Source organism: Tenrec ecaudatus, chromosome 5, assembly GCF_050624435.1.
Source record: "Tenrec ecaudatus isolate mTenEca1 chromosome 5, mTenEca1.hap1, whole genome shotgun sequence".
In the NCBI taxonomy this organism is placed as follows: domain Eukaryota; kingdom Metazoa; phylum Chordata; class Mammalia; order Afrosoricida; family Tenrecidae; genus Tenrec; species Tenrec ecaudatus.
The window spans coordinates 132,978,700-133,006,396 of record NC_134534.1 but is presented as its reverse complement, the minus strand read 5'-3'; the positions used below and the strand labels follow the sequence as shown (position 1 = coordinate 133,006,396).

General features: G+C 43.8%; 2 protein-coding genes across 2 annotated transcripts in view; both read right to left on the bottom strand.

The window, feature by feature from the left end:
- Positions 1-11,142, bottom strand: part of EOGT (EGF domain specific O-linked N-acetylglucosamine transferase) — a 50,890-nt gene extending 39,748 nt beyond the window's left edge. Inside the window, exons 1-6 of the mRNA XM_075549908.1 lie at positions 11,005-11,142; positions 8,487-8,541; positions 6,043-6,266; positions 4,141-4,241; positions 3,233-3,341; positions 1,272-1,366 (exon numbers count right to left, since the gene is read on the bottom strand). Of these exons, the coding sequence (XP_075406023.1) occupies positions 1,272-1,366; positions 3,233-3,341; positions 4,141-4,241; positions 6,043-6,252 (515 nt within the window). The 5' untranslated portion in view covers positions 6,253-6,266; positions 8,487-8,541; positions 11,005-11,142. The remainder of the gene's footprint in view (positions 1-1,271; positions 1,367-3,232; positions 3,342-4,140; positions 4,242-6,042; positions 6,267-8,486; positions 8,542-11,004) is intronic.
- Positions 11,143-19,515: 8,373 nt separating this feature from the next.
- Positions 19,516-27,697, bottom strand: part of TMF1 (TATA element modulatory factor 1) — a 48,564-nt gene continuing 40,382 nt past the window's right edge. The window contains exons 16-17 of the mRNA XM_075549907.1: positions 24,601-24,726; positions 19,516-21,241 (exon numbers count right to left, since the gene is read on the bottom strand). Coding sequence (XP_075406022.1) covers positions 21,098-21,241; positions 24,601-24,726 — 270 coding nt within the window. The 3' untranslated portion in view covers positions 19,516-21,097. The remainder of the gene's footprint in view (positions 21,242-24,600; positions 24,727-27,697) is intronic.

Below are 27,697 nucleotides of genomic sequence, written 5' to 3'. Positions count from 1 at the left end.
CCTTTGGACAAAGTAAAACTGCCCCTGTGGGCTTCCGAACTGTACATCTTTATGGGAGGAGAAAGTCTCCTCTTTTCTCCCACGGAGCAACTGGTTTTGAACTGTTGACCTTGCGGTTAATAACCCCATGTGTAACCCACGACACAACCAGGGCTCTCACAGACTGAAGAAGTATGGCGGAAGGATACAACGCTGGTGGACACCTGTTTTTTCATTTTAAGTCGTGCAGTATTCCCTTGATCTGTTTAAAAAACTACCTCGTTCTGTATACGAGCTTCACATGAGCACAATTACATGTTCTGTTATTCCCATTCTTCTCAATGTCGTCCATAGTTTGCTACGATCCACACAAACACCTTTGCCTAGTTAATAAAAGACGAGTAAATACCTCTCTGCTATTCTCTATTTTCAGCCATCCATTTGGTATCAGTCACGATATCCCTTGCTACACTTCCCCTTCTGAATCCACATTAAATTTCTGGGAGCTCTCTGTTGACATACTGCTCCAATCATTTTTAATTATCAATCACTTTTTAATTATCTTTAGCAGAACTTTGTGTGTACTATTAATGATATTGTTTAATAATGTCCACTCTGTTGGCCATTTTCCCCTGGAAGGGGCACAAACATGAACCTCTTCCAGTCAGGTGGCCAAGTGGCTCTCTTCCCAATTTCTTAACATCAACTAATGAGTGCTCCCAGTGTGGCCAGTTTGTTGAAACCTTTCAGGTGGGATTTTCTCAATCCACAGAGCCCTGCTCCTCACTATGCCTTTGGCGTAGCATGAAGTTCTCCCTTTGCGACAGCAGTTCTTCATCATATGCCGCCTCCTGAACTGGCTGAACATGCACCGACTCTTTTTGGTAGAGCGGCTGCGTGCTCCTTCCATTTTCTTGTGATGCTTCCTACAAGAGTCACTGTTGTGCCCATAGACTTTTTCAATACTGCAAATTAAGACTTGAAAGTTTCCCTCCGTTCGTTTAGCTTGAGATTTGCCGAGGGCGTTGTTCCTTCTGGGCGTTCTAATTCCAGGTTTCTGCACCCTGCACTACAGGGCTTTACTGAACCTTCTTCAAAGCTGCCCCTTGAAATGCTCTGCTCAGCTCTTCGCGCCATCATTTTCCCCATTCACTAATTGTGGGGCCCTCTGCATATTTCTAAGTCTTTACACACTGCCATGTCTCTGCGAGGCAAATCTAAAGCATGCACCTGGATCTGAAAATATCTCGGAACGTCTATTAGATTGTAATGTCAACTGTTGGTGGACGCACCTGTCGTGATTTCTCTTGATGTTTCGTAAATCAAGGTAGAGGTTGGTTGCACGACAATACTGAAGGTAACGGGAACACACCAGACTCGAGTCACCCTAAAATAATGGTGAGAAAATAAAAAATAACTCCAAGCACATATATTACAAGGACTTACCAGACTCCACGGACGTTCTGATGGCACGGGAACCCTCAGGTTAAAACACTCACCGCGTTAAGAGAAGTTGCCCAAAGACTATGTCTAGCTAAGGGTTTTCCTCTGCCCATCAAACCGGAGCTAAGCATCTGTGTACGCTATTCCAGAGAATTCTCACGTGACCCATTTTTTTATCCCCGAGCCCTGGCGGCCCAATGCTTGAGCACTCCACTGCTAGAAAAAATGCAGCAGATGCAGTTCAAACCACCCAGAAGCTTTGGGGAAGAAAAGATCTGGTGATCTGCTTTCGTAAAGGTTATGGTTGAGGAAATCCTCTGGGGCCAGTCCACTCTGTCCTGCAGGGTCACAAAGAATTGGGGTCGACCCAACTGTACCCCAAAAGAACAACACAACTGAGTGCTGCCGCTACTGGGTTTGCTTCTTTGGGGAAGTCTGACAGATGCCGGGGTTGCTCTCTTGCCCTCTCTACATGAGCAGCTAGACTCCCATCAAACGCCGCCACACAAACTCTGCTCCAGGCAAAGACACCTGTTAAAGACACCTGCAGCGGTGCAGGTTAGTGCCACCTTCGGCCTTTGCTAGTCTTGCTAAAAGTCCCAGTAAGTGACACCCTCCCAAAGGGCTACAGAGCATATACTTCATTTTTTTAATGCAAATAGGGAAAGATTTTTTTTTTTTAGTTTTCAAATTGTTTGAAGAGAACAGTGACCCTCAAGATGTCAAGGACTCAGCCCTGAAGTTCACTGGGCTACAGATCAGTTGGCTCTAACCCTAAGTGCTTACAATTCCACAAGCCTTTAAAAAATAACACTGAGCCAAGTCATTAGCCAGGTGTTACACTGAGCACGATATACATATTATTTCCGCCTTACCACAAGTTATGAAACTGGGAAAGTCTTAAAGCAGAGAAAACTGGAGCACTGAAGGTTGAGTACCTGCTCAGAGGTCCTGTCGCTATTAAGTAGCAGAGCCAAGATTGGTATGCTGCCCTCTAGCTTACATCCCTAAACTGCCTCACTGCCACCTGATGGTCAAAGCCACTTCGATACAATATAGCTCCTGAGAAAGGACACACTGAGAAGACCTGCGTTCAAGGTATAAGTCAACATAGTTGCTGTTTGGTCTTACAGACATAGCTTACCTACTCGGAGGGATTTGGGTTCTTCCCAGGTGAAACTTAGACTAGCTAGCTAGAGAAATATATCTTGTCAACATTTTCTAAAGTAACCCCATGTGTACCAGAGTAAAACTACACTCCAGCAGTTTTCAACGGCTGTGATCTTATGGAACTAGAATGGCCAACGCTTTATTTTAAAGCTCCTCTGGTTGGATTAGCTACATCATTGTTTCCAAAGTGGGCAACACCATCCCCTTTGGGGGAAGGAGGTGGAGGGGTGCTGAAACAATCCCAAGGCACTGCAAAAGCAGATACCTGGACTTACTCCTGGCTTATGAGCTAAAGTAGAAAGGGTTTTAATTGCTAGGGGCTGGTAGGCTGAGGAACTTCCCCCACCCTTTTTTTAAAAGGAGGTGGTAGGCCAAATACATTTGGGAACCAGTGGACAGGAACCTCCAACCTTCAAAAGAGTAGCTATGTTTAACCATGTGTCCCATCCAGAGCTTGGCACTCATGTAGAAACCAGGCCATTCATTCCAAGAGAAACACAATGACTTCTTTGGGGAAATTAAATAAACTTTCCCAAGCCAGTACAGAAGTAACAGTGAGGGAATGCGCTATCCAAGGGCCATTGGCCTGGCTATTATAGAATTGAAAAACAGCTCAGTTTTAAGGCACTGAAACACCCACCGTGTGCTCAGGCTGGCAGAGCACTTGTATCTCTCGCAGGCGCTCCCCTGCGTACCCAAAGTCAGCTTGTGTCCAGAATATGTCCTGCGCCGACTCAAGCGTGTCCGTCCTAATTGTAAACAAAAAGATCCCAACGTTTAGGCCCTTATTTCGTCGTGCTTTTCCTGGGCCTTGGATTTTCTTTCTTAGGGTCTGTTGTCATTACTTTCGTTGTTTTGTTTTTTTCAAGTACACTACCATCAGTATCCCCTAACTCTCCCTGATTACATGAGATCATCCACTTAAATTATTCCCAGATTTAGCCCCTTAAAGTAAAAACGCACAACAGCGGTAACTAAAGTTGAAACCATGGGGAACGGAAGAAAATACACTGTTGGTAACTAGCCCTTTCTTTGCCCCGCTGATCTGGCCTGCAGGGAAGTACTGACTGTACTTCAATAACCAAGACAAATCCAGAGGAATCAGTTCATCCTCCTTAGAGCGCTCTCTGGTGTCAGTCGCTGTGGAGGCGATGCTGACTGCGGTGACCCGTGTGTAGAGCGGAACTGCTGCTAGGGCTTTGCCAGGCCGTGGCCTTGTCGAAGCAGACCACCACGTGTTCATCCACGGTGCCTCCCGGTGGGTGCAAGCCGTCAGCTTTCCAGCTGGCTGTGGGGTGTTAATCATTCGCACTGCACCTCCCAGGGACGGTGGGTAGGTGAGTTATGGGAACACTCGTGTCCCCGGCTGAGGGAATGGCAGACATTCCTGCCCCCAACCCCACCCGGAAAGAGTGAAGTTGAACTCGCTAATGTAGCAGCAAATTTATCGTTAAAGGAATGACTACCGAACACAAAAAGAACTTAGCTGGGTATCACTGGAGCTCGACATACACCACAGGGAAGGCGGGCTGGAAGGGAGAGACTTACCATCCCAGGTCGACAGAGCTGCACACAGGGTACCCAAACCTGAAGCCGGCTTTACAGGATTTCTCGTAACCCCAGCAGGAGTCGAGATGTTCTAAGTGTTTCTAAAACATACAACAGGTACATTTAGACTTGTCTCCCTGCTTCTGACGTTTACCCTGAGTCTTATCCACACAGAAAACAACTCTTCTCCAGCACTCTCTTCCTTACATTTCTGTGAATTCACACCGTGAAAACGCTGCCCTTCGCTATCGCGCGCCAACTCCGAGCACGGCGGCCTTATCCACGACAGACGAAAACGCTGCCGGGTCCCACCCCACCTTCAGGATGCTTATGGGTAAGCCTGTTGTTGCGTGCGTCACTCTTTCCAACCTAGGGGAGCGCCTCACTCAACACGGGGCCAGTCAGAGGTCCACTGCAGTGCTTCTCGACCTTCCTGATGCCACGACCCTTTAATGCAGTTCCTCACGTTGTGGTGGCTCCCCCCCAATAAAATTACTTTCATTGCCACTTCATAACTGGAATTTTGCTACTGCTATGAATCGGGCAACCCCTGTGACAGGGTCGTTTGACCCCCATAGGGGTCGTGACCCACAGGTTGAGAACCGCTGGACCACTGTGATGCACGGGGTGTTCATTCCCTCATTTGGGGGAGCTGATTGCCAGTTCTTTCTTCCTTATCTGTCTTAGCCCAGAAGCTCAGCGGAAACCTGTCCACCCTGGGTGACGCTGTTGTGTCTGACATACAGCAGGCATGGCACACAGCGTTAGAGCAACATGGGAGGCCCAGCAATATGACAAATGGACAGGTGGGTGGTAAGGAAAACAACTGAAGTACTATGAATAGAGGTCCCCAAATTACTGAACAATAATGCTCCTTAATCACTGTCCCTACCACGTCTGTCCCCTAAGTCAAACTCAGCTTTACCTAGATGTACAAACAGAAAACCCCACTGCCATCCAGCCGATTCTACCCCCTGGAGGCCCCATGTGTCACAGGGTAAAACTGCTCCATAAAGTTTTCCTGGCTGGACACCTAACGGCAAGACCTTTCTTTGGCAGTACCAGAGGGTACGTTTCGAACTGCCAACCTTTGGTTAATAGCTGAAAATAAACCGTTTGTGTTCCTCAGGGGCCCCAGACTACCAGGGATGCCTGGAATTAGAATCCCTTGAAGTAGCAAGTGGAACTGCCGGTCGCAATGGGCAAGCACATTCTAGCGTCAGTCTCTACACAGTCATATACACTAGAATTTCAGTGGCCACCAGAATCACAGCGAAGTGCACTGAGTCAGCCGCTGATTCATCCATCAGGATCAGCAGAGGCCCCAGAAGATCGGGGCACAGCAGGTGGGCTGGCCTTCTAGTGTGGTGAAGGGGCCTCTGCAAGACCCCAGCTGCTCTGCTTCCCAAGTTTGCCTCCTCATGTTTCCTGTGCCAGTGGCCGGAAGGAAGCGGCTCACAATGCCCAGCTTTGACCTTCCAGGCCCATGTGGTGTCCTAATGGGCTCCAAATGGAGGCCTTTCCCAGCGCCTCTAAATGCAAAGGGAAGCCATCTGTCATCATTGACTTGATTTGGACACAGAGCCAGAGGTGTGGCCTCTGATGCTTACTGAGGAACCCGTACAGTGTGCAGTTTAAGGAAATGGGGTAGTCTTTCATTTCACTAGGTGGACTTTCTGCACCCCATCTAATCCTTGCTGGTTTACAGAGGCTAGAGATCACATGGGAGAGACACAATCTTCAGCAAAGTTCAGTCCAGCGAAAGCCTTTATGAAATCCATAAAACCAGCGGATCACAGGGACAATGGAAACAGAATTTCACTGGCAAGCTCCAATCATAAAGCCAAAGTAGTAAGCCAACCTAAAATCCATCCCTCTGAAAATAGAAGGAGTGTTACCAACCTTATAAGGGCACCGCAAGTCTTTCTGGCAGGCCGCAGCAACGTGCCTGTTGTTGTGCAAAAAGAAGGGAATGTGCTCCTCCGGCAGGCGGATGCTGGCGAAGTCATACAGAGGCTCACCTGGATGGTCAGAGGCCCCGGGAGGGGCCGCATCCTGGCTGCTCAGTGGGACTTCCGGAAGCAAGGCCCCAAAGACAAGCAGCATGAACATAGCCGACTCCACACCTAGAGAACATATTGAGAGGATCCTCACTAAGAAACGTCCTGCCTCAGTCAAGAAGAGGTCCTGGGCTAGGCATACTATAACAAACTGCAGCGCCTCCTGGAGCGACACCCCTTCATCAACAGCTATGTACTGAGCACCCACTGAGTGCTAAGCACAGCGCTGGGAGCTAGGGACGCAGGTGTGAAGAAAACAGGAGCACAGACCCCTGTTCTCATGGAGAGCTATCACCTTGAGCAGTGGTTCTCACCCTTCCTCATGCCGCCACCCTTTAATTCAGTTCCTCATGTGGTGGTGATCCCAAGCATAAAATCATTTTTGTTGCTACTTCATCATTGTCATTTTGCTATTGTTATGAATTGGGCAACCCCTGTGAAGGGGTCATTCGACCCCCCCCCAAAGGGGTCGCGACCCCCAGGTTAAGAACCGCTGACCTAGAAGAGCCATCAAACAAGTCAGCCAATAATCAACTTGCGATGAATGAAACAGACAAGGAGGTGGCTTGTAAACCAGAGAGTCTGTATTTCAGATTTTGAGGGCCACATGATTCTCTGATAAAATCTTGAAGTAACGAATGGAGCTAACTTTCTCAGTGAGCAAACATTCTGAAGGCATCCCTAAAGAGTCATATACTTTGGAATTCCGATCACCTCAAGAATCACAGGTAAACTGAAGAAACGTGGGAGGGAACAAAACTCCTTGCCCTTGTAAAGCGCATATTCCAGTGGGTATAACAATCATCTGTGAGAAACACAGCTAAGTCAGACGTGAAATACAAGCAGTCTGCCTTTAAAGTCTCCTCTGGCCAGCCTTAAAAGAGCCCACAAATTCACCGTTCAAACCTGGCACCCACCCCTCAGGAGAATGACGTGGCATTCTGCTCCCATAAAGACTGACAGCCTGAGAAACTCAAAGGGGCAGTTCTACCCTGTCCGGTAGGGTGGCTCTGAATCAGCACCATCCACATCGATAGCCAGGAGTTTTGCTGTTTTCTGGTCTTGCCTCAATAATACATCGTGGTCACAAACCTCACTGCATTTCTAACTCATCCTGAAAGGACCATCTTTCTTGAGTCAGATTTTTCTACCATGTCCCAGGGAAAAACCATTCAGTCTATTTCCCGAAGAAGACCAGCACAGTAAACCTGGTGAGGCACCATTATCTCTGATGCACATGGGGTTGCCAAGACTCAGAAGGGACAGGAAGGCAACTGGTTCCGTCTGATTTGCATTACAAAAAAAGGACACCCCCATCAAAGGCTAGGCTATTAAAGTACATCGTTGATGCTTTCCTGTGAGGTCTGCCCTTCGCTAGGATGGACTGGTTGTTTTCTTGATCAGTTTTCACTGATCATGGGCAATGGGCAGAGATGTCCATGTCCAATCAAATTCAAGGTCTGATACCAGAGGTCCTAACTGCCAGGAGGAAATCCAGGTCTCCTCTGGAGTGGTGAGCACAGCGGTTTCCTTGCAGGGTTCTCTAAGGCTTCTCCAAGATCCCTGGAGATGGCCAGTGCTTATCTGTGAGAATGTACCATCGAAAATGTAACTTCTTAACTTTTACTCAGCTTTGGGCTTCTGCCGTGTGAATTCTTTCCATGCTGAGAAGCAAGAATCGAGGAAAAGCCCTCGGAACCTAACACATATGGTGCCCTGACTCAGCTATCCCCCCTAACTTGGAAACCCCTCCAAAGTAAGCTTCCCAGTCTCGGGCCTAAGCTTGCCTGTCCCTAGACCCAGGCATCAATCTCTGTTCAGTTTTCTTCTTTACAGAACTCACTTTTTACAATGTAACCCAGTAGAAGCACTGGTGGCATAGTGGGCTGCTACCCTGAAGGTCAGCAGTTTGAAACCACCAGCCTCTCTGAAGGAGAAATATGAGGCTTTCTATTCCAGTAAAGATGAATAGTTTTGAAAACGGACAGGGGAAGTTCTATCCTGTCCTGTTGGGTCACTGTGAGTCAGGATCAACTCGATGGCAGTGAGTTTGGATAAAGAAAGTTATCTGTTGCATAACTGAGCTGAAATTTTTTTTTTTAGTTAGAACTGTCAACTAACAGTAAAGTGATAGCAAGTTTACAAAATGTACCAAGTACAAAGGGGGGCTGCAAAAAGTCTGTGGGAAAATCTATGATCTTTCATCCCAGTTTTCCACAAGTCAGTTGAAGCCCCCTTGTCTATATTAACAGAACAGATCGGATTACGGGTAATGAGTATATTTACCCCTTTAACACTCAGTACCGCCAAGAAGCTGCTGTGATGGTTCAGTTCCTCAAACCTGTTAGAAAGAAACACATTGCCTGAGAGCGATGCCAAAAGACTTTGCCATCTTCTGAATGAAGGTGAAATAGCAACACATGAACTAATTAAATGAGATGACTGGAGGGGCACTGGGTCCTTATGATAAAATCACATCCACTCACGGCACCCCCAGGCATGTCAGTGCAGAGGGAGCTGTACTCCACTAGGTTTTCAATGACTGATTTTTCAGAAGCGGAACACCAGGCCTTTCTTCTTCTTTTTTTTTTTAATTTTTTTATTTTAACAATTTATTGGGGCTGATACAATTCTTTTCACAGTTCATACATATACATACATCAATTGTATAAAGCACATCTGTACAGTCTTTGCCCTAATCATTTTTTTCTCTTTTCTTCTTTTACATTTTATTAGGGACTCAAACAACTCTTACCACAATCCATACATATACATACATCAATTGTATAAAGCACATCCATACATTCCCTGCCCCAATCATTCTCAAGGCATTTGCTCTCCACTTAAGCCCCTTGCATCAGGTCCTCTTTTTTTCCCCCTCCCTCCCCATTCCCCCCTCCCTCATATGCCCTTGGTAATTTATACCTCGTTATTTTGTCATATCTTGCCCTATCCGGAGTCTCCCTTCCCCCCTTCTCTGCTGTCCCTCTCCCAGGGAAGAGGTCACATGTGGATCCTTGTAATCAGTTCCCCCTTTCCAACCCACTCTCCCAGCATCGTCCCTCACACCCTTGGTCCTGAAGGTATCATCCACCCTGGATTCCCTGTACCTCCAACCCTCATATGCACCAGTGTACAGCCTCTGTCCTATCCAGCCCTGCAAGGTAGAATTCGGATCATGGTAGTTGGGGGGAGGAAGCATCCAGGATCTGGGGGAAAGCTGTGTTCTTCATCGATACTACCTCGCACCCTAATTAACCCATCTCCTCTCCTAAACCCCTCTATGAGGGGATCTCCATTGCAGGCCTTTCTTCTAAGGCACTTTCAGGTAGCCTAAACCTCCACCCTTTCAGTTAACAAACGGGCTTACTAAATAGTTGCACCACCTTAATGTACCTGTCAAAAGCCGCTACAGGTACGGCCCTTAAGGCGGTAAATTTACAGGCTAGATTCTGATGGTGCGCAGGAAGGAAATGACCACTTCATACATTAACACACTAATTCCCCAGGCTCCACCTGGAGCAATTGTGCTCACTGGATCACACTGCTCAGAGCTTGAAGGGAGGTGGAAGGATAAATGGGCCAGCCAGTGCATCTTTGGACTTGGTCTGCCCTTTAAAAAAGTCATTGTTGACGATCCCCAAATCCACTGTCCTCTACTGAGCGCTGGAGAGAACTGTACTCACCTACCGTGGCAGGAGGAATAGTAGTTCGGTTTGGGGAAAATTTTAATGATGCCAATTAGTACTCTGATTCTTGCAGAGAGCACGTACCCACTTGCAGAAGCAAGTTGGATGAGTGTGGCTGTTGGTAGCACCCCGGGGCTTGGCAGAAAGCCTTTTTGGAGTTGAGTCTTCCTGCAAGGCGCCCAGGGCCAGGAGGGTGCACTTCTCAGCCAGGAGCGAGTGTTAGTGGTTATGCTACTTTATTCCTTCAGCACAAAGCGGAGGGTGTCACGCCCCTCTTAGGTCCCTTGATGAAATTTCCACCCACCACCCATGTTCACTCAGGTTCCTACTCATAAAATCTGTAGAGCACGGTGTTACTGCCCCTGTGGGTTTCCAACGAAGGAAGGGGTGCTAGAAAGGATTCCAGAAAATTGCAGAACGTGGTAGGGACCGTGGGAACGTTTTAAGAAGGTCGGAGACAAAAGATAACACGCATCTGAGACTTGTGAGGCCTTCTAGAGGTCCCTCCCCCACCCCGTCTGCTGCCATAAGGCCCACCCTGGGTACCAGGCAGGCGTTACAGAGGGTTTGGCTGCGCCTACCTGAGAAAGCGAGTTGGAGGGCCACCAACCGTCCGCTATGACCTAGCTCAGGATGACTGCAACAGGATCAGCAGCAGGCGCCCCTCCCTAAGCCTTCAGGGGCCTCGACCCCCGGCGCCGCCCAAGATTTCCATCGGGGACGCCAAGATCCCCGGGACATCCTGCCAACCAACCCCACAGCTCCCCGGGCCCTCGGGCCGTCCGGGAGAGGCCTGGGAGAGCGGCTCCAGCCGGCCAGGAAAGCGGCCCGCGCGTCGCTAGCAGCGAGCCCGGCATCCTCCTGGCGCCCGGGGAGCGAGCCCGCAGGGACCTGCGCGTGCGGTAAGCGCCCGCAGCCCCGAGGGCCGGAGCCCGCTGCCCACGCCCCTCCGCCCCGGCCGCCAGGCACGGGAAGTGGCCGGCGGGGAGAGCCGAGAGCTTGCAGTCGGCGAGGAAGGCGCGCCGGGACGGGCAGGCGGCCCACCGGCGCGAGTGGCGCGCAGAGCGCTGCGGGAGGGGAGGGTGTAAGACCCCGGGAGCCGGGGCGCGTCCCACCTGGAGCCGGCGCTACGGAGGAGGAGAGACCACCGCCGCTCGCTCGCGAAGAGGGAGCCGTCACAGCCGGCGGCCGCCGCTCACCGGAAACCTGGGACGCTCGCGCCCGCCCAGGGGGCGCCAGAGAGCAGCCGGACACCTTCGCCGGCCGGCGTCGTGGGCGGGGCCCTGCGCCGTGGGCGGGGCCTGCTCGGCAGTGGGCGGGGCCCGGGCGGAACCTGCGGGTGGCAATGGCACTGACTGGGTCCGGGCTGACGCGGGCGCTATCCCGACCCCGCCGCCGAAGCTCTGGGCACCTTCCGTTTCTCCTTGGGCTCTCCCCGTAAGGTGAGGGTGCGAGCGTCCGACCCAGCTACCGAAGTTAGACCCCGGAAAAGGCCGGACCCCGCGTCTCGTCCCAGCCACACACGGGAGAGAGAAACCGCCTGCTAGCGTTGCACCAGAGACGCCTTTGCTGGAGAAAGATGAGTACAACACCCATCTCAGTATAATACCGTCTACTTTCCCCCGTGGTTCTTCCTGATACCAGCTTTTTCGTTTCTGAATTGTGATATTTGCTTCTTTTCCTTCAGTTTACCAGGCACTGGTCAATTTTGATAATCCTTCAGAGAACCAGATTTTCACCTTATTTATTCTTTTCTGTTGTGTTCTGTAACTTGCTGCCATCAAGCCAGTTTTGACTCATAGTGACTCAATAAGACAGGGTATAACTGTGCTTGAGGGTTTTTGAGACTGTAACTCTTTATGGGAGTAGAAAGCCTCCTCTTTCTCCTGCAGAGTGGCTAGTGGTTTCGAACTGCTGACCTTGCAGTTAGCAGTCCAGAGTGTAGCCACTAACCACCAGGGATGGGTTGTGATCCTCAAGGCCAGCAGTTCAAAACCACTAGCTGCTCTGGAGAAAGATAGGTCTTTCTACTCACTTACGGATTTGCATACCCAGAAACCCACAGGACAGTTCTACGCTGTCCTATTCAGTCGCTACAAGTTGGCATTGAGTTGAGGGAAGGGTTTTTTTTTTGTTTTGTTTTGCTTTGTTTTATTGTGTTCTGTTGCCTTATTCATTGATTTCTGCTCTAATCTTTATTATTTTCTTCTGGTAACTGAAAGTTTATTTTGCTACTCTTGTTCTAATTATTGACAATGTTGCATTAATGCTTTGCTTTTGATACTTATTTTTTGATATGTGAGCTTCTTGCTCTAAATTGCTTTTGCTGTGTATCAAAGGTTTTGTTTAAGGAATTTTAAATTTTCGTTTTTAATTTCGTTTTAATTTTATAAGCATAGGTGTGTATATATGTAAATACATTAATCCTTAAAAATAGAAGTATTGGCCTATGTACATGTACTTATCTGGCAATACACTGGGGTAGTGGATGGACTTTGGGCCTCTGCTCATACCCTCCCTCAATACAAGTACACGTTGTTCTAGCAAATTGGCAATCTGATTCTGCAATAAAATGATTTAAAAAATTTTTAATTTTACATAGAAAAAAATTGGCAATCTGAGATGCCCACCCTCCTGACACAATCGCTGAAGAAAATAGGAGCATAGGCAAATGTGAAGAAAGTAGATGGTGCCCCACTATCAAAAGATAGAGCATCTGGGTCTTGAAGACTTGAAGTTAAACAAGTGGCCATCCAGAAGAGAAGCAACAAGCCCACATGGAAGAAGCACACCAGTCGGTGCAATCATGAAGTGTCATCAGGACTGGGTAACAGGTATCAGAAAACCGGTAACAAACAAACAAAAACATTTTGTTGACAATGAGGGGGTCAGAGCAGAGACCCAGAGGGGTCACAAGGAAGGGATGAGTCAACCAGGGTGCAGTAACCACCAATGGAACACACACTATTTCTCTGGTTCCTTGAGGCTTCCTCACCCCCCACTACCATGACCCCAGTGCTGCTTCTCACTTTGGACTAGACCAGAGCATTTACACAGGTGTAGATAAGACACATGAAATCCAGGAACAGGAATGGGAATAGTGCTACCAGAAGGGTAGGGGGGCGGGGGGGCGGGGAGGAGAGAAGAGAAAGGGAGAACCGATTGCATCAACACATAACCACACACAGCCCCTCCAGGGGAACAGCAGAAACCATGGGGGAAGGGTTGGTCGGTGTGCGATATGAAAATAATTCATAATCTATCAAGGGGTCATGAGGAAAGGGAATAGAGGGGGAAAGAGCAGCTGGGGTTTTTCGGGTTGTTGTTTTGTTGTTGTTGTTGCTTTGCTTTGCTCTGTCTTGTTTTCTGTGCATATTATTATCTCTGCAGGTCTAAGATAGGCGGGATAAACAAGCTGGAGGAGAAAACAACAGGACCAATGGTTCCAGGGGGACATCGTAAAGGAGGAGGAAGCAGAAAGGAAGTGAGTGTTAACAAATCCAGGGACAAGGGAACAAGTGATCCAAAATGGATGGCGAGAAGGATGTAGGTGGCCTGGTAGGGCTTGAGCAAGGGCAATGTAACCGAGAGGAATTACTGAAACCCAAATGAAGGCTGAGCATGGTAGTGGAACAAAAGGAAAGTAAAAAGAAATAGAGAAAATAACTTGGAGACAAAGGGTGTTTATAGAGGTCTAAATACAGGCAGGCACATATGTATATATATAATGATTGGGAAATAGATCTATATGCCTATATTTATAGGTTTAGTATTAAGGTAACAGATGGACAGTGGGACTCCACTCAAGTACTCCCTCAATACAAGAGCACTGTTCTGTTAAACTGGCATTCCATTATGCTCACCTTCTCTGCTCGATCACTGAAGACAAAGTGCAAATGTGAAGAAAGCTGATGGTGCCCGGCTATCAAAAGAGATAGTATCTGGGGCTTAAAGGCTTGAAGATAAACAAGCGGCCACCTGAATTAGAAGCAACAAACTCACATGGAAGAAGCACACCAGTCTGTGTGACCACAAGGTGTCAAAGGGATCAGTTATTAAGCATCAAAGAACAAACAATCATATCATGGTGAAGTGTGGAGTGGAGAACCAAAGCCCATCTATAGGCAAACTGGCAACAAAAAAATGTGCTGAAAAACAGGTTCGGCTTATACCCCAGCCAGGTTTAACATCTCACTGGGGACCTCCCAAGGTAACGGGACAAGCGCCCATTATCTCATGGTGATTGCTATTTCTCCTCTGTTCATTCAAAGCCCCACTGATACTGCAGGGATTTGAATGTTTGTTTACTCATATCTAACCAATCAGAGCTATTTTATGACGTGGACGGCTCCAATTAGCAGAAGCACCTGTAGTGATTCACTTACGCCGGCAGCTGAACTGGTAAGGATGTGTCTGTGGCTGTGTTCCATCTCTCCCCTCTGGTCTCTGTGTTAATTCACATCCTGCATCCCCTGCCCGCACAGACTCCCCCCTTTCCTCCTAACTAACACGTCATGGGGGGAGGGGGAGAAGCATTACCATTAAAGTTCTTTTTCAAGTCTTATATTTTTATCCTATTAGAAATGGATACTCTTGAACCAAAACAAAGACACAGGTCATATGAAGCTGGCTTCAAAATGGGGGTTGTGTCAAGAGCAGAAGAGAGCAATAACAGTATTGCAAGTAGGGAATTCTGTGTTGATGAAAAGCAAGTTAGGGGGTGGCAGGAAATGAAGGCTGACTTGGAACAGATTCCAAAAGCTGAAAAAGCTCATCGTAGTTTAACGTCTTTTTATGGGGCTCTAGAGCGTGAATTGCATAAATGGGTTATGGAGTGTCGTCAAAATGGTTACTGCGTAACATGCATGGGAATCTGCATACATGCTCTACAAATGGCTAAGGATGACAACTATAAAGCACCAGGCATTGAAAATTTTGCTGTGTCAACAGGATGGTGTACCTGCTTCATGAATAGGTTTGGCCTACTATGTTTGAGACAAAGAACAAAGATTTCCCAGAAATTGCCACAAGACCTTGAAGAAAAAATTACCATACGTCATTCCAGTCATTTATTATACAACAAAGAAGGATTTATAATTATCACCTGGCAGATATTGGGAATATGGATGAAACTGCCATGACTTTTGATCTTCCAAGCAACAGAACTGTGGCAAGTTTAGGAGAAATGAAGAAAAAAAAACACTTTACAGTTGTTCTATCATGTTTGGCTAATGGAACTAAGCTGTGTCCTGTCATTATTTTTAAAAGAAAGACCTTGCCTAAAAAGATCAATTTCCCACCAAGAATTACTGTGTGTGAATGTGCTAAAGGCTGGCTGGATGGAGACGGAACAAAAAAATGGTTGGAAGAAATTTGGAACTGACGACCAGGAGCAGCCTTAAAGAAAAAGCCATAGTTACTTGTTTGGGGTACGTTCAAAGCTCACCTATCATAAAAAAAAAATTGGCAAATCTAGTCAAGTTACTTTAGCTGTTATTCAAGGTGGGCTTACATCTGTACTGCAGCCTCTAGAAGTATCTTTGAATAAGCCTTTTAAAGACTGTGTGCGAAGGACGTGGCATGAATGGATGTCATCTGGTCAAGCCCAACTAACAAAAGGAGGAAATCTCATGAGCTCAGGGAATAGTACTCTTAAGGTAACATTGTTGATACTTTATTGTTTTTGTTGAACCTATTTTCCGCTTACTGTGCTGTTTTACTAATGGTAAATGACTTGTTCTTTTATTTGTTTTTATTTAAAATAAATATTTAAATACATTACTCCACTGATGTGTCAATTTTTAGTAATTTTATTTTCATTTGTTTTGATTATTGAAACTCACCAATAGCGTCTTCATTTTCCACCCTAGGCTTATACTCCAGTCATTCAGTTTTTCTGGTTTCCCAGGTAATAATTAGGTACATCAACTTATACTCGGGTCGGCTTATATTCGAGTATATACGGTATTTTTAAAAATCATTTTATTAGGGGCTCATACAACTTTTTTTTTTTTTTTTTGCAAACAGGCTTTATTAAGGAAAAAAAAAACCCCGTTTGGGCAAAGTCCCACAGTCTACAATGTCTGGGCTGGGGGAGTCCAGGCTCATACAACTCTTATTGCAATACATACATACATAAATTGTGTAAAGCACATTTGTACACTTGTTACTCTCATCATTCTCAAAACATTTGCTCTCCACTTAGGCCCCTGGCATTATGTCTTCATTTTCCCCTCCCCCCTCTTTCATGAACCCTTGATAATTTATAAATTATTTTGTCACATCTTGACCTGTCCCATGTCTCCCTTAACACACTTTTCTGTTGTCTATCCCCCAGGGAGGAGGTCACATGTAGATCCTTGAAATTGGTTCCCCTTTCCAATCCACCCTCCCTATGCCCTCCCAGTATCGCCACTCACACCACTGGTCCTGAGATCATCCGCCCTGGATTCCCTGTTTCTAGTTCCCATCTCTACCAGTGTACATCCTCTGATCTAGCCAGACTTGCAAGGTAGGATTTGGATCATGACAGTGTGTGTGTGTGTGTGTGTGTGTGTGTGTGTGTGTGTGTGTGTGTGTGTGAGGAGGGGGAGCATTTAGGAACTAGAGGAAAGTTGTATTTTTCATCGTTGCTACATCACACCCTGACTGACTTGTCTCCTCCCCAAGACCCTTCTGTGAGGGGATGTCCAGTGGCCTACAAATGGGCTTTGGGTCTCCACTATGCACGCCCCCCCCTCATTCACTATGGTAAGATTTTTCGTTCTGATCCCTAATACCTGATCCCTTCGACACCTTGTGATCGCACAGGCTGGTGTGCTTCTTCCATGTGGGCTTTGTTCCTTCTGAGCTAGATGGCCACTTGTTTACCTTTGAGCCTTTAAGAACCCAGACTATATCTTTTGATAGCCGGGAACCATCAGCTTTCTTCGCCACATTTGCTTATGCACCCATTTGTCTGACACTTACTTTAGTCTTTTTTTTTTAAATGACCCCTTTCTTTCTTCAAATGTGATGGTCTTGATCTCATTTACCATTAAGCATGTCTCCAGTCATTAGTGTCCAGTGCATAAAATCTGTTAAGATGGCCTTGAAATCCATGGGGGATATATTCAAGGTCATACTTTGGCTTTTGTGCACTGGCTTTAATTTTCTTCGGCTTCAACTTGAACTTACAGTTGAGCAACTGATACTTTGTTCCACCTTTAACCCCTGGCCTTATGACTGATGATATTAAGCTTTCCCATCATCCTTCCTACAGATGCAGTCACTTTGATTCCTGTGTATTCAATCTGGCAAGTTCTACATGTACAGGTGTTGTTTACATTGTTGAAAAAAGGTACTTGTAGTGAAATCATTGGTCTTGCACAATCCTTACCATGCAACCCCCAGCTTCGTTTCTATCAGCATACTTTCCAACTATGACCCCTTTTCATTTCCTTTTGCATTTAATTACTAGTATTATATTTTAGCTCACTAAGACCTAGAACAAAGTCTAGGTTGTGCTGCTATTGGGTAAGTTTTGGGCGGCTAACTGCGATGGCAGTTCAAACCTACCAGCAGTTCAGTGAGAGAAAGACAAGGCTGTGTGCTCCTGTAGATTTACAAAGCCTTGGAGCCGACTCAATGGCCATCTTTCACCATCATGTATCAGACAAGGTTCTGCTGCTATGAATCAGGTTTCCACTAACACCTCAGAAGTGAGCTAGTACTCCTTCCTAATCTGTTTTAGTCGAAGCTCCAAGGAAATCTGCTCACCAGGAGTGCCCTTCCTGATATTTGCAAGGCTGATGGCATAACTTCCAGCATCACAGCCACAAGCAAGCCACCACAGCACCACACACTGGGGAAGAAGTGCCACTGGAAAGTTAAGCCACAGGAACTCAGGAATAGAGGCTAACCTTTTTACCTGTTGTTAGTTGAACACAGGAATGCTAAGAGAACTTGGAGAAGGATATGAATACCAAGACTTAAAATAGATTCAAATCAAAATAACTTTTCTCTGGTTCCTAAATGCTTCCTCCCCATCATGATCCCAATTCTACCTTACAAATCTGGCTAGACCAGAGGATGCACACTGGTACAGATAGCAACTGGAAACACAGGGAATCCAGGGCAGATGATCCCTCCAGGACCAGTGGTGAGAGTGGCGATACCGGGAGGGTAGAGGGTGAGTGGGTTGGAAAGAGAGAACCGATTACAAAGATCTACATGTGACATCCTCCCTGAGGGACGGACAAAAGAAAAGGGGTTAAAGGAGATGTCAGACAGGGCAAGATATGACAAAATAATAATTTATGAATTATCAAGGGCTCATGAGGAAAGGGGGAGTGGGGAGGGAGGGGAAAAAAGGACCTGATGCAAAGGGCTTAAGTGGAGAGCAAATGCTTTGAGAATGATGAGGGCAAACTGTACAATGTGCTTTACACAACTGATATATGGATTGTGATGAGTTGTATGAGTCCCTAATAAAATGTTTTAAAAAAAGAAAAATCCTTTATCTTTCTATTCCATTTTTCTATGAACATTTTGAAGTTTCGTCTCACACAACAGTATAATTTTACTTTTTTTAATATCCTTGCACTTGTTACAATTCTTTATAATACCTTTCTTTTCTTCCAAGACTGAAAACATCAAATGGCAAAGTATTTTCTCAACTAAAGTCCAAGGGTGGATCAAAAAGTATTGCTACCAGGTTTATAGTTTATACATGTTTCTTCCCACTGAAACCTGTCTCACAGATCTGCCATCAGTGGATGGCTGCAGGCAAGTTCCCTCAATAATACCTATCTGGATTGCCTTTTTAAAAACACAATCCAATGAAAACATTGACCTCTGAGGAGTTCTGCTGCGACAATTCAAAACAGGTCAGTTCAGAAGGTTAAAACTGCTTCTGATTCCCAAGGGGTAATCTAGTTTCCCCCCCCCCCCAAAGAAACAGATAATCGCGAGGGATTAGTATGAAGTTTTAGGAGAACTGAAAGTTTTACCAAGAATTTTTTTTTTCTATCACAGCCATGCTCATTCATTATGTGCAGAGCAGGGGCTGTCCTGTGAGAATTTCATTGGGAAACTTTATCCCATAAGCCTTTTACTTGATCTTGCCCTTTCAGACTACTTGTTCCTCCAACTCAAATAACATGTAAAGGGGGCAAGATCTGTATCCTTCGAGGATGTCAAAACTACTGTTTGACAGGGTGACAATGGAAGAGTGCCCAAGAGATGGAAACGCTGCCTTCGGAAGCGTACAGACCTGGATGGAAGACAGGTCTAGGAAGAGAAGCTTCACATTTTGATAATTTTGTTTTTCTAGCAATATCTTTTTACTTACCTTTATAAAGTCATTTACTAGAATATGGAGAAGAAATGTTTACACAAACAGCAAAATACAGCAATCAATGTTAAGTAGGGGAGTCTGCCATTTTCTGTAGTTTTAAAAAAAGCGAAATCAGTAACTCCAAATAGAGGAATGTATCAGGTGATCTAGGTGGACAGTAATCAAAATAACTTTGACATAGCAAAAGAAATGTAAGTAGCTCTTGTTTTTTTAATCAAATAAATAGAAAACAATTAAATTTTATTAAAGCAATTTTATTAAGATTAAGAAGGATTAAGAAAAAATAATATGAAATTATAGTATTTTCCCTTTTTTTTGGTTCATTGTTGGATATTGTAAAAGAACAATTTCAAAATTTTTTTACTCAGTTTCAAATGCTAAAAGAATTCTGCAATTGAAGTTGTCTACATTTTATTATGCTATACATTTTTTTATTGCTATCAGTTTTGACATTCTGCCCCTGAATATTCAGAAGAAACAGATATCGGTCTGCCTTTTTACCACTAAAATATAGAAAAGTCATCCGATGAATTTGGCTCACACTTATCAACTATTCATTGAAGCTATTAATCAAAGATGAAATGACAGAAATGCTGTCTTGCATACAAAAAGAAAGAAAATGAGGCCACTTTAATTAACCTGGAAGTTATCCAAAATCTTCTGCATGATTTATACTTAGCTACACTCTAAAAAAACTGGTGTTTAAAATTTAACTGAAAATCAAATGACAGTTTTTAGTTGCAGGTAAAGGCAGTTAAATAACTTTTAATAGTAAAATCATTACAGTAGTTCACAGGTCTAAAACGCAGGTCAGATTTTGAATGAACTAACACTTGAAAGAAGGCAAAGCAGTTTTTAAAGCTACTCTACTTTCTGAGTTAAGGAAGAAAGGGTACATTCCACAGAATTGCAAAATACCAAATTTAAATTAACTCCTGCTTTGATAACTGTCTTGTTATAAATATTCTGTAATAGTAAACACTCAATTTTTAATGTGACAAAGTTCTGGATTTAGAAAATGCAATCAAGTAACTTTTAAAGAATAAATTAAATGAATAATTACCGAGCATTTTATTAACTGTCTAGGGTAGTAAAACAATATCCCTTCAAAATCACTAAGTGTTACTGATTTAAACATAAAAAGCATTTTAAGTAAAGTTTTTCCTGACACTTCATTAACTTTGAATAGCTGTAGCTTTCTTAGAGTATGTAACAGAAAGCTAGTTCATGTGATAAGTACTATATCAAGAACATGAAATTTAGAAAACTTTCAAAGAAATTTAAATATTTGACTTATTTGCCTGCTACACTGCGTCATCAGTATGATTTCTACATTAAAAATAACATCATAGCTTAACAACTGCAAGCAACTTTTGTCAACGCTTAATGCACATTTTCATGACTGGATGTGAAATCCAGTTACTTCAGCCTAGATGTTAAAGCTCCAATGCTGAAGATTTAGTGAGAGTCCAAGTTTCAGTATGTTAACATTCTCTTTAAATGTTTTCAATATATACATACACATACAAATTATAGATACAATTAGTTATATTTCTATGATACACATGAACACCATTCTCCTTCCATAGCCACATGGATAAGGATTAATAAATTTCTGTGCTATACAAGGCAAAATAAAATGGGCACTTTAAAAAATTAATTTTTAACAAAGAGTTTCAAAAATAAAGTCAAATATTGCACAAGGTAATTTAACTGCAAGCAGGACTGCACACTGTAAAGCCATCTGTTCAAATCCTGAACTTACAGTAAATTAAAATCCACTTCCTATTTCTTTACAAGAATTTATTGGAAGTCTACATTTCGATATGAGGTGTTTACATTCAGTTTGCTGGGAATGACATTTTCAGACGTTAACTGAGTCTCTGTCTTAAAAGTTCATCTATCTGAGTCTTGTACATATTTTTCACATCTTCAAGATCTAGTCGAAGTTCCTCTGCCTCTTCTGCTTTTTCTCCGTACATCTGCAGAATAGTGTTGTATCGCTGATCCAAATCCTACAAAATAAAGGTTTTTAATTTTTAAGTTACCTGCACATAACATGTTGAACACATGACTCAGCAGTAAACACATTACATTAAATGAAAATATATACTTTTTACATAAATAACACATTAAATGTTTTTGCCAACTGTACCCTTTAGCTTTGCCCTAAAAAATTAGTACAGCTTACATAATTACAAAAATACTTTTTAGGAAGGACATTGTTGACCAAAAATGTTTAAAACATGTATTATCTGTGCAAAAATATGCTACTCATCTCTTTTAAAATTTAAGTTCACATTACGATCTAACTTGGAATTACATAACAAGTAAATGATTTGGTAAGGGGACGGACAGGAGCAAAGTGGGTGAAGGGAGACATCGGTGGGTGTGTAAGACATGAAAAAAACTTTTGTTTTAATTATCAAGGGTTCATGAGGGCAGGAGGGTGGGAGAGGGGGAAATTAGCTGATACCAAGGGCTTAAGTAAAAAGAATATGTTTTGAGAATGATGATGGCAACATAGGTACAAATGTGCTTGACACAATAGGTGCATGGATTGTGATAGGAGCAGTATGAGCCCCCAATTATTAAAAAAAAAAGTAAAGGATTTTGAAATAAAATCTTACAAGTCAGATGGTTTCAATCTTACTCTTTTCACTAAGTCTGCAATTTTCCTCATATATAATTGTTTCTATTCTCTCCCACCAGTGTTAAAAACATTTGAAAAAACCATTTGATGTAATTTAAATCTCTTTGATTACCATAAATACTCGAGTATAAGCCGGGCCAAATATTAGCCGAGGCACCTTTTACTGCAAAAAGTGCATTAAAAATGTGCCGAAAAACTCGGCTTATACACAAGTATATGTGATAATTATAATTGTATTCATTACCTGTCATTTAGCCCACAGGAAAAGCCAAAAGAAAATACATTTGAATTTAAGACATAACACTGTCTCTTAAAATCAAATAGGCTAATTATGGTGATACATATAATGTCCATGAATAAAATATTACTAATAACATGTAGAGAGGTCTTTTTAAAAAGTTAATAGAAAACGGTTACTATTGGCAGAGAAGGGGGTAAGGGAGACTCCGGATTGGGCAAGATATGACAAAATAACGATGTATAAATTACCAAGGGCACATGAGGGAGGGAGGAGCGGGGAGGGAGGGGGGGAAAAAGAGGACCTGATGCAAAGGGCTTAAGTGGAGAGCAAATGCCTTGAGAATGATTGGGGCAGGGAATGTGCAGATGTGCTTTATACAATTGATGTATGTATATGTATGGATTGTGGTAAGAGTTGTATGAGCCCCTAATAAAATGTTTAAAAAAAAAAGAAAACAGTTACTATGAAGAAACCGTATGGATTTCAAAATAAACAACTTCTAACTTGTTACAATACATCTGAACAGGATCTACCTGGAGGCACAAAAAAGAAGACATCGATTTGAAGAGAGTTCCTATCAGTGCAACTGGATTTCTGCTAAACTTGAAGCACAAATATACATACATCAATTTTTTAAGGGGAAACTTGGGCTTTTGGGGACAATGCCCCAAAGAAATCTGCATTTCCAAATAGAGAGCTTGGTGGGGTTTTTTGAGAGCTGTTTTAAGAAAAGGCAGGACTACACATGAGATGAAGCCCACAGCAGCAGATCATCGCATTAAAAATATTAATATAATTCATGCTCTAATTGAAGAGGACCAATGACCAACCTCATTGACAACTCAATCAGTGCAACTTATACCTGATGGAAAAAATTTTTTAATCATTTTATTGGGGGCTCATATAGCTCTTATCACCATACATACATACATACATATATATATGCATACATTGTGTCAAGCACATTTATACATTTGTTGTCATCATCATTTTCAAAACATTTTCTTTCTTTCTACTTGAGCCCTTGGTATCAGTTCCTCATTTCCCCCTCCCTTCTCCTTCCCTCTCGATCCCTTGATAAATGATAAATTATTCTTATTTTTTCATGTCTTACACTGACTGATGTCTCCCTTCCCCACATTTTTGTTGTCCGTCCTCCAGGGAAGGGGTTATATGGAGATCACTGTGATCAGTTCTCCCTTCTCCCTGACCTTCCCTTCCCTCCAGGGATCGCCACTCTCATTAGACCTGATGGGACTTTTAACCTTGGGCACAGTTTCAGCTCCCCGGGTGCCAAAATCGATGCACTCAGATTAGCTGCGAGCAAGAGTTTTTGGGAGACATTTTAAACAAGTGGGATCAAGATCTTAAAGCAATTCTTCGAAGAATTGTCAACAAAAAATACAGCAAAGCACAACCAAAGACTAGTTTTTACCAAGGGGAAGGGACCCAAAGGAAAAGCTAATTGATCCAAGCGCAAACATCAGGGTAACCGCTTTTTTCGGATGTTCACACATTATGCTTGTTGGATTTCTGCGGGGCAAGGGACGGTCCCATCTGCTTGTTATGAGAATGTTTGAGGAAGTCAAAGCATTAGCAGAAACGCATTCAGGAGCGCTGCCGCAGAGCCCTCCCCACCACATGCGCATGCCTCCTATGGACTGGGCAGGCAGTTGTTTCAGAGTTTCCATGGGCATCCACCATGCAGTCCTAGTTTGGATCCTTCTGACTTCTTTTTGTTCCCAAACAGTAACTAAGTCCTTAAAAGGCCCGCCACTTCCTTTCGTTAATAATGTAGAAGATACTTCCAGGATCCTCAGTTCCTTAAGGACACACTAAAGGGTTTGTATCGACACTTCTAAGTGTCCTGAGAAAAACAGTTTATGTTTTTATCTTTTAATTCCATTTTTCAACACACTTTTTGAAAGCCTCTCATATTGCTGTTCCTGGAGAGTAAATGCCCACTCAGGGCAACTCCGGTGTGCAGAGCCCAACTGCTCCAGAAGGTGTTCAAGGCTGTGGGCTTGGGAAGTCCATGATTAGGCCTTACTCCCCAGGAAGACTCCGGCAGGCTCTGCAACGTCACATTTCCGGTTAGTGGTCAGTCCAGTGGCACCCATTGGTGCCACACATGGACAAGTGACTACACGTCACAGACAAAGCAATCTGATAAATGGGTCTTCGCCAAGTTAATGTGTGAAAAACACTCCACTTAGAATGATCAATGTGCTAAGAAAAATAAAAAGACTTACCCTTAAAGCTCTTTAATCATACATTAAAACTCTAGTTATTTTAAACAGCCCATTTTGGGGGCTAGCAGCCAAGCACTGGACTGCTCCCACAGGGCTACTCATCGGTATAAATATCAACACTCTGATTTTCAAAGACATCATTAAAGCTTACTTTTAGTAAATACACCATGGCATTTATATAACAAAATTAAAACTATCTCACACTCACGTTTGATGAGGAATACTTACTCTTAACTGAGCGCGAAGTCTGGGTATCTCTTTCACCTTCTCTTCAAGGTCATCATTTTGATTTGTTAACTTAACGAGCTCTTCAGCCATTATCGCTCGGGTTTTTTCCAGATTGCCAATTTCTAGCTGTAGAATATTACCAGAAAAGAGCTTAATTCAAATGCATCTTGCTTAATTTTCCTGCTAATGTAAGCACATTTACTGTCATTTTTCAAAAACATGTTTGTTTGTTTGTTTGTTTGTTTGTTTCCAAAAACATGTTTGACTTCACTTTTGAGTATCAGTTTAATACTGCAAACAAGTAAAACGTTTTTTAGGCAAACATGTTAATGTTTCTCACTGCCATTATGATTTCTTTCTTTAAAAATTTTTGTTATTATTGAGAAAACACACAGCATATCATGTTCCAGTTCAACTGTTTCTACATGTGCGTTACCCCTTCACCAGGACTGCCCTACGGTGCTGTTCAGGTATTGGAGTCACGCTGACCCTGGATGCTTTCCGCCGTCCTGACTCAGAGACCCTCGACAGTCTCAGACAGTGATCAAAGTGCAGACAGCTTTAAAGGCATGCACACAAATGAGGGCAATTTGAGTCAAACGGATGAACTGTGTTGATGTCAACTTACAGTTGTCACATTGCACCATCGTTCTGCAAGATGTTACCATCTGGAGAAAGTAGGCCAAGTCAACAAGGGCTCTTCCCTAAGACAACTGCCTGTGACTCTGCAGTGTGTCCATTTAAAAAGTACTATTCTGGGATTTAACCACAGCAAGCATTCCCACAGTCTTTCTTTCTTGCTTTCTTCTTTTTTTGGGGGGGAGTGAAGAGTGGGGGAGGGAATTTTTTTAGGTTTTATTGAGAGGCTTGGGGAGCACCACTACAGAAATGTCCGTTCTAATGTCCTGGGCTGGTTTTTTAACTCATATTCTTTATTCATAATTGTATACCTAGTAATAAACCAATACCACTGAATCCATTCTAACTCAGCAGCTCCATAATAGATGTTCCAAACCTGTAAATCCTTATGGAGCATACAATCTTTCTTCCACAGACAGGCTGATGGATTTGAACTGTCGACCTGGCAGTTAGCCATCGAGTGATGCGAGGGCTCCTTTGGATCCCATACAAATAGTTCTTATACGAGTATAATGCACAAAAAGAATTTTTGTTGTACTTTAGTCTAAGCTAGCCTACTGTTTAGGACTCCACTAGGATGCTGCGGGCATCGGTTTAAGGTGATCCGAGGGCAACGGTTTTAGGAGTCTCTTCACCCTTCCCGGCTCCAGGAGGTTTGGATTCCATGAGAATTTGGAATTCTGGGACGTGATGCATTTCCCTCTTTTGATCAGGATGCTTATAAAGATTTTTCATCAAAACGTACAGTACTGGTAGCTGGATATCATCCAGTCTTTTGCTGCCGTGGCAGAGGTGGCAGTTGTTCATGTAGTCAACTGGCCACGCAGCCCATGTCCTTGACCTGCCCCTCTGCTTCTCGGCCGACCCAGGAAATCAGACCGATTGCGCCTTCCACGGCTCATTTCAAGCTTTTGAAACTCCAGCCACTACCAACAAACTAGAAGGCACAGGAGATACGCTGAACACACACGAGGCTGATTAGCTGGGAGGTCCTGTGAAACCATGACCCAAACCCTCCAAACCCAGAAGCCAAATCCTACGACATGTCTGATTGTACATAAGCAGCCCTGTCAGCTAAGTTTCATATTTTCTTTCATTGTTGTAAATATTTCTATCAATACAATTTTTGCAGGTGTACAATTTATTGACACCAATTACAATTATCAACTGGTCAACCTGATCCTTAATCAATGTTATATTTCCTGTACCTTTAACCTTTCTCTCCCCCTCCATCTTGCCCCTGTAGACAGTAATCAACGTTGCTTGCCTTGCTTGCCTTTTTAAGTCTTTCTTACATTAGTGGGATCAGACAATATTTGGCTTCTTGTGACTGATTCAGTGATTTAGCTCACTCAGCCTGTCATCCAGACCCATCTATAGAATGTATTAAAAATTATTTCTATTATGGGCTGAGTATTAATTATTTCATTGTACATGGGCACTATTCATCTGTAATAGACTTTTAAATTGTTTCCACTTTTGACTATTGTGAATAATAGTACAATGAACATTGATTGTTCAAGTCTCCGATTTCAAATCTTTCGGGGTATATACCTAGGAATGCAATTGTTGAATCATATGCGAGTTCTATTTTCAGTTTAGCTTTTTTTAAAGGACTATATTGTTTTCTATAATGGCTGCACCACTTTGTTTTCCATCAAAGCAGGATTTCAATTTCCCAACTTCCTCACCAACATTTATTACTTTTTGTTATTTTTTAATCAAAGACTTTAACTGGGGGCTATTATATCTCATCCATCCATCCATGTGTCAAGCACATTTGCATGTATGCTGCCACCATAATTTTCAAAGCATTTTCTTTCTATTTGAGTCCCTCCCCGCCCACCTGCCCTCTCTCCTGAACTCTTGATATATTGTAGATTATTATTTTCGTATCTTACATCGTCCTCTGTTGTCCTTCACCCACTTTTCCATAGTTTGTCCCCCTGGGAGGGGGTTCTATCTTGATCCTTGTGATTGATTCCACCTTTCTCTCCCCACCTTCCTCTAATCCTCCTGGTATCTCTATTCCCATTGTTGGCCCTGAGGGGTTTATCTATCCTGGACTCCCTGTGTTTGTGGACTCTTATCTGTAGCAGGGTGCATGTTCTGGTCTAATCTGATTTGTAAGGTATAATTGAGGTCATGATAGTGGGGTGAAGGAAACATTAAAAAACTAGAAGTTGTACTTTGTCGGTGCTAGGCTGCACCCTGACGGGCTCATCTCTTCCTTATGACCCTTCTGTGAGGGGATGTCCAATTGTCTACACATGGGCTTTGGGTCTCCACTCCATGCCCCATCCCCTCAATTCACATTGGGTATGATTTTGTTCTCGGTCTTAGATGCCTGATACCTAATCCCATCAACACCTCATGATCACACAGGCTAGTGTGCTTCTTCTATGTGGGCTTTGTTGTTTCTCAGCTACATGGCCACTTATTTATCTTCAAGCCTTTA